The sequence below is a fragment of the Macrobrachium rosenbergii genome, chromosome 3 (assembly GCF_040412425.1).
Source record: "Macrobrachium rosenbergii isolate ZJJX-2024 chromosome 3, ASM4041242v1, whole genome shotgun sequence".
In the NCBI taxonomy this organism is placed as follows: Eukaryota; Metazoa; Arthropoda; class Malacostraca; order Decapoda; family Palaemonidae; genus Macrobrachium; species Macrobrachium rosenbergii.
The window spans coordinates 70,987,471-70,994,970 of NC_089743.1; the positions used below are offsets into that span (position 1 = coordinate 70,987,471).

General features: G+C 35.5%; 1 protein-coding gene across 2 annotated transcripts in view; it reads left to right on the forward strand.

Moving 5' to 3' along the window:
* Positions 1 to 6,049: 6,049 nt before the first annotated feature.
* Positions 6,050 to 7,500, forward strand: part of LOC136825530 (protein LZIC-like) — a 233,824-nt gene continuing 232,373 nt past the window's right edge. Inside the window, exon 1 of one of the 2 annotated variants that reach the window (XM_067082134.1) lies at positions 6,050 to 6,646. In XM_067082134.1, coding sequence (XP_066938235.1) covers positions 6,571 to 6,646 — 76 coding nt within the window. In that variant the 5' untranslated portion in view covers positions 6,050 to 6,570. The remainder of the gene's footprint in view (positions 6,647 to 7,500) is intronic. The other variant, XM_067082107.1, reaches the window with a different exon arrangement.

Below are 7,500 nucleotides of genomic sequence, written 5' to 3' on the forward strand. Positions count from 1 at the left end.
TTTTGAGACACACCAGTATTTTCTTACAATTAATCATGTCTACGAAAATATAAGTGTGGGCACCTACAAGAAATATATTTTTTTTATTTCTTGTAGCATTTCCTTCCACGTTTGGCACCCACACTTTTATTTTTGTAGACATGATTATATAATTGTAGGAAAATCTTGGTGTCTCAAAATATTATTTTTTACTTTTCAGTGCATTTTAATAAAAGTGTGTTTTAATAAATTTTTTTTATCTTATACTCTTTAGTTTTGAGAGAAATTAACCAATTTATGATTTGTAACTAAAAAAATTGAATGTGATATCCTGTCAAGCCAAAGAAGGTTTGAAAAACCCATAGAGTTATTAACTTATTCTGCCATCAAGGAAGGTATGAAAAACCCAAAGGTTTTCATACAAATCCTGACACACTGGGAAAGGTCACTGTAGGGTCACTGCTTACCTACTGATCATGTAAGGTTGTACTGTCACCAGGATTGTGTAACCATGCAAAATTTCGAGTCCACTGGACAAAGGGAACAGGTCGAAAATTGAGTTACAACATTCAACCCAAACTGATGGACAGGCGCAGGAGCCAAGTTCAATAAAAACATGTAACAAAAATTGAAAATACAAAGAACAAGAGCTAAATGTCTGCACCAAATGAACAATGACTATGAACTGAAGTCAGTTTTTCAAGCAATGCCTTTATTCCAGAATACCTCTTCATTGGTAAAACACAGAACAAAATCAATCAAGTTTCAAGCATTGTTTAAATGCCCACATTTCACAATGAAAATAACAGATGTCCCAAAGAGGCTAGCCATCTTCACCCCACTATGCACTAAGACAGACAAAATCCAATCAGCAGCTCCATTCCTGTGAATGTGTTAATCTAAACAAACAACTTAAAAGCCCAAGGGACCCTGCCTAATTAAAGTTTTGTTTCTTAAATTTTGTTGTTTCCATACCAATCAGTAGTCCAGTCCATTTGTCTTCTTATTTAACAACTTCAAAATATATACAATACCCTCTAGTATGATAACATACATGATAACTACCAGTATGATACTAGCAACTATTCTATAAGAATGAAAGCCTGAGATATGTGGTCAAAATGAAAGCTCAAATAGTTTAGCCTTAACCATACATTAGGCTTATGGGGTGTTTCGTCACCCCAACATGACATAAGTGACTAATTCCTAACTGGCAACTCTTTATTTTTTCTCCTTCCCAGTAGTTTCCTGACTCCTTGGTGGGTTGCACAAGTGTCACCATTTAGTTGTGGCTCAGTCATCTTTTGAGATACACCTTCGTGTATGCCTTCTGGGGTGGCCAGTCACGCCACAGGACTAACACAGTTATGTCTTTTTTTCCATACTATGCACCGGTAGCCTACTCTGTGATATAAATATGGAATAAACTGCTACTCTTAGTGTGTTTTAGCATTACATTTTGTATTCTATGTATTTATTTTGTTTATTTTAGTATTTTATATAGTTTATTATTTTATATGGCTTTATTATATTATTATTTACAATTATTTATTTATAATTATTTACAGTTTATTACTCTTTCTAATGTAATATCTTTCCATTATTTTCAGCCACAACATCATTGTGGGTATTTTCAAGATAAATGTGATTTGAGTTTACATTGCTTTGATTTTTCATTAGTTTTATAATTCACTTTATTGTATTATTTCATATTACTATCAACCACTTACAAGAAATTCCAACAGTTGAACAGGGATCATAGATATATCAAAAAACCATCAGAAAGACTATTATTCACATAATATAGAACTATGAATATTCTTATATTGAGGCGCGTAAACACCACAGGGGACATAACCAGTTTCGTCAGCCCAGAGGACTAACGAAGGGTTAAAGAATGCTTCACCACATCTGAAGATAATACCTCAAGACTAAGGCACAATTTTAATTTTTTACATTACATTTGTGAAAACTACTAACCAACATTAATATATATATATATATATATATATATATATATATATATATATATATATATATATATATATATATATATATATATATATATATACATTTTTTTATTTTTTAACCATGATCATATTCTTGGGTTGAAAATATATAAAACCGAATATTTGATTTCAGGCCATAAGTTTAGAATGAGACATGTTGTCCAGTACTGATGGTGCTGAAAATATGATTTCCCTGTTATATTGTGTGCTTTGAACATTTCTGTGTTCATTTATTAGCACACGAGTAGTTTTAGTAATACTGGACCTCCCCCCTTTTATAATCTACAATCGGGGGATCCACAGTGGGAAAACAAGGTTTCTGGGTGGGGATACCACTCTGGCACCCTACATTAGATTAGGTTTGGTTGCAACCCTATATTTCAATATACAGTGCCATACATTAGGTTATGTGGGGAGTCCAAAGACTCCCTCCCAAAAGCTAGGTAGGTCCCTGGCACTCCAAGTTAGTTTAGGTTAGGTAATTTGTCCCTGGCCCCCTAGGTTAGCTTAGAAATATTGGGTGCCAGTGGGTGAAGTTCTTACTAGTCAAGGACTCAATCTCCTAGGTTAGGTTAGATTAAAATTCCATCCGTTCATTTCACCTATTTTGTGTTTTCTTCCAGCCAAACCCTGGATTTCACTGTAACCTTAATTTAGGATATATGGGGGGTTCCAGCATCTCTGAAACTGCCATTTACTAACAAAATGTATTATTTCACTGATACACACACTGCCAACATGTGTATATTTTTCGTTGTATTATGATGTGATTTGAATGATTTTGAGTAAGAGTCATCGCAATGAACATTATTGCTTCTCGGTAATAATATACTGTATACAAAATGTTGAATATGACTTGCGTCAGATAAATTTCTCCATAGCCAATACGGCAAAACCTCGTCCATGGGCTGTTTACTGATTACAGAATTCTGCTGCATTAGCTAGAGGAGACGGAGGGTGACAAAATTTGAAAACATGGATATCGTCGTACTGGCTGCTTTATTAGGCCCGTTTTGTATACAGCACAATATCATTTGCATGGGAAGGACCAAAAGTGCCATTTCATTTCCGGTGAAATAAACCTTTTCCAAAATCATGTAAATCACATCATAATACAACAAAAAACCTATATTTTTTTGAAGGCAATTCTTGTTTTCAAGAAGAGAAATAATAGAAATGGTCCTCAAAAATTTTCAAAGACAATACATTAAAAGCAATGAGAAAATCATATTTTCAACTCCGGAATGAGATAATGGTTTTAAGGTGAGACTATCCATATATACAAATGCACATACACATATATAAATGTATAGGTAGTTTCGAGTTATTTGTGTCCAAGAGGACATGTATTTCTGCCGTGAAAACTAAACCTAGGCTACTTGGCTACATAGATTATGATCGTTACATTGTTATCACGGACGATATTTTTCAATCAAGTGATATTAGACAATGTACCAACTGTGTTGAACTTAACCGGATCAATCTTAAACGGTCTTACTATTATGAACATTTACGACCTTATGTAAACAGGTTGATCGATAGCCATGGGCTGTTTAAACCTTAGTATGAACTCGCCCTATCCAGGACTCCGTAGAACTTTTAGCACGGGAGCCTGACAAAATTTAAAACGTGGACATCGTCACTACTGGCTACTTCAGGTGCGAGAGCCCGTGCTGTTGCATTCCCAGCACAACCTACTACAACTACTAACCAACATGAGTATTGAAAATGATTGACCAAACGTGTCATTTTAGAAGCAAAAGCCCTCCGGTGATCACAGTTTTCTTTTCCAAATGCCAATGGTGGTCCACATGAACTTTCACTCCAGCAGCAAAGTGGAACGAGTCTTTTTCAAAGGCAATTCTTGTTTTCAAGAAGAGAATTACTTTTGAGATATGTTGGTTCCCAAAAGAGAACGACAAAGGCACTATAATGAAAACCAAACAGTAAGGAACATTTATCACTGTCATCCAAGTTCTAAGCCAAAGTCTTGGGGGGTGGGACGATGTAATTGAAGGAGGTTCGGACTCGAACAGAATCGTCTGTTGTTGACTGACGTCACATTTCCATCCAATTGAGATATGTATCGCCAGGAAATATTAAACCACGATTCGTGTTTTTGTTTAAAAAGTAACAACAAAGACACCGTCACACGGACGATATTTTTCAGAACTTAGTGATGTTATTATATTAACAAAACGGTTATTGCCAATTTTTTGTTGAAGTGATGCAGGATCGAGCCGTTAAGAAATAAACGGTCAACAACCATTTTTTTCTTGTTTCCATATACAGATAAATCATTTGTTATTGTGTTTATAAGACCAGGTTGATCAATAGCAATATGGAGTCGGGTATACATTTAACCAAGTAATGAACTCCCCACTATCCATTTCTCCGATAACTTTAGCCCTGGAACGTTTTGCTAAATAAAACCATTGTCGGCTTTTCGTAAATTTGATCAAGTGACCTGCACGTTATTAGCTTTGCAACAAAGTCTTTTAAGGAATAATTTCTACTGCTATACTAATTAAACATGCTGTTATTGCAAAAATGATTTAAAATTTATAGTCTGCTTTAGAAGCAAAAGCCCGTGCCAGGACATATATAGGTAGTTTAATCCTTAAAAAAATGCCAATGGTGTCCACAGTTGATCTTTTGTCAGTTACAACCAGAAGGTTGACATAGCAGCAGTCAAAAGGGAGCAAAGGTGCTAATTTTCAACTGCAAGATGACGAAGATAAGTTCACTATTGTAGGCTAGGTTTTCATATCCGCTGATTGATTTTAACCTAGTCTAGTGATTTTCGCGGCAAAATTGAAGGTCCCGTAGTTTTATCATCCAGCATCCAGAGATGACGAAGAATAAGCCATCCATGTCGCTCTTATCCGATCACTATGATGTAATGTAAATCAGAGGAAAATATATGTATGAAACGTATAAATATAATATATATATATATATATAGGCCAAGAATATATATATCGGTATATATATATATATATGCGTGTGTGTGTGTGTGTTAACTAGTCCTAACAGAGTAAACATTATGATGATGGAAGGTTATCTCCGTTTCCATATATCCAGTACAGATGCGGTTATATTCTTCCAGTCCGTTATTGCTGTCGGTTTTTCGTGAAGGTGATGCAGAATGTTCTTGCAAATTAAGAGAAATATTACTATTAGCTAATTAATTATTATATTTTTATTTTGTTTTAATTATTATCAGATAAATCATTTGTTATTGTAAGCTTATAAGTCTATTCTACAGGCTTGGGTAGTGAAAACGAAATACATTATGTAGCCTAGACTAATTTTGACAACATAATGAGGCTGTTGTAGCTTATCTTGTAGCCTATCTTGTAGACCTGGATGACATATGAAACTTAGTATAAATCAATAACTTTCATAGAAGCAGAGTAATGAATGGTGACTTTATGTCAATTTATTTCATTTTTAAAACAACAAAATCCTTGAAAATATAAAATAAGAACTGTGCTTTAGCTAAGCAGGATAATGACTATCATCCCCCGGCAAGCTGGGATATAAGGGTAGGGACCCTATGTTAAGTTTGATTGGGCTTAGGTTATATTAGAAAGCAAACTAGAAAAAACACCTTCAATATTTTCGGTTTCTTATATTTGAATGTTTGGAAAAGGTGATACTTTTTGGATCGTGCTGTACTGGGAATACCATAAGATTAGCTAATCTCTCAAGTGAAACGCCAAAGGAACACAAGAAACGTGTGTTTGTGTGCATTTCAACAAATATTATCGCAGTTTAAGATTTACACCTGATTATATCGACTATTTCTCATCATTTGTATAGTGTGCCTGAATGATACCATCTCAACCCTCCCCTGCGTCCCATCCCATTATATCAGCAATGCTCTTCCATGTTACCGACCATCGTTACATCCTTGTTGGAGGCCAATTTCTGGTCATATAGCCACTCTGGTTGGCGCACAAGTTCAGTTAATTTTTCAGTTTCCATGACTGAAAATTGATGCTTTCCTCTTGGCATTTTCCACGGAGCGAAGCCCACATGTGTAGCAAAAATGAAGCGATTGGTACCTAGCGCAAACGCAACTATGCGTATGGAAACAACACTACATTTTCTTTTGTTCTATTTTTGTTGCAAATGCAAACGCAACTGCGAACGCATTAATGGAATCCTAGCCTTACATATTCTAGGAACGAATTATTATTTTAGTAACTTGGATGTGAAATGGTGGTTAGTGTATCAATTAGCATAATCTGTTGCATGTATGCAGACTTTTAAACAGAGTGTATGGAGAGCCTTGCTAATGTAAGTTGCATTTGTAAGTGTTTGTGTGTAGTTATATATTAACATTATTATGTTCATGCTTGTATATGAACTCATCCGGGCATATAGTTCATGGAAGCTCAATAATAACGGGAGATGCCATTTATATACTGATGCTACGTAGTTTGATGTACCGCCACCAGGGCGGCGCTTCTTGCAACCACGCAGCCCTCCGCGAATCCTTCAAATCGGGAACCGTCCAACATGTGTGCGCTTGTGCATAGTGCGTCCTGTGATTTTTTTGTTTGTTATTATCATAATGGTACGTCGTGCAACTTACAGCTGCAGAAATTGGCCCCGGAATTCTTCAAAAGGAAATAAAAAAACATTTCAAGGTAAGCAAAGTATACTGAATTTTACTGGGCTCTGACTTTGTGCTAGTCAGCTCAGTGTCTTGTTAGTAGTAGGTGGGCTTTCTCCATTAACGTGTTTCATATATTTAGCCAATTATTGTGGTACATAAGTGCACTGACGATTTCAGTTGTGAAATCAAAACGCCTATAAGTTACATAGCTTATGCCACTTAAAGTAAAAATATCGTGTTCAATATTGAAGGTTAGTAGGTAGGCCTATACGTTGCTGGTTGTGACAACGGGTAACAAATATCCCAATTAAATATGTCAGTGTGATGCATAGGGAAATCTGCCATATTTTGCCAGTCATTAGGAATTCTTTGCAGCAGGTAGGACCATGGGAAACTGTCTATGCCATCATTGTTTACGTTTTAGATATGTAAAGGCAGCGTTAGTGTTGTTTGAGTAAGTGCATTTTATCGAGTTGGTTTGTCGCCGAAGTTCTGAAAAGCCACAATTGGTGAGGTTATTACAGTGTGACGTAAACAGTCAACTTCTGTAGTAAGATTCAGTGTAAAAATTGTTGTATTTTTATTTGTAACAAATCCTAGTTAAGCATAATTTGTTTTCTTAAAAGCACCATCTTATAGGTGTTAATAACGAGAAAATGAAGTTTGGAAGCCAATGCAACACCTATGGCCTCAAACTACTCATTTTGTAAGATGTTTAATTCCAAATATAAAAAACCGATTTCTCAATGGTAAAGTCATCGAATTATTGTGCCAAGGATAAGCTTGCTTTTAAGAATGGCAACAATAAGGAAAAGGATCGTGGCCAAGGAAAGGCCTAGGCCTATGCTTGATGAATCGTTAGGCATTTTTACGGTTTTATCCTTT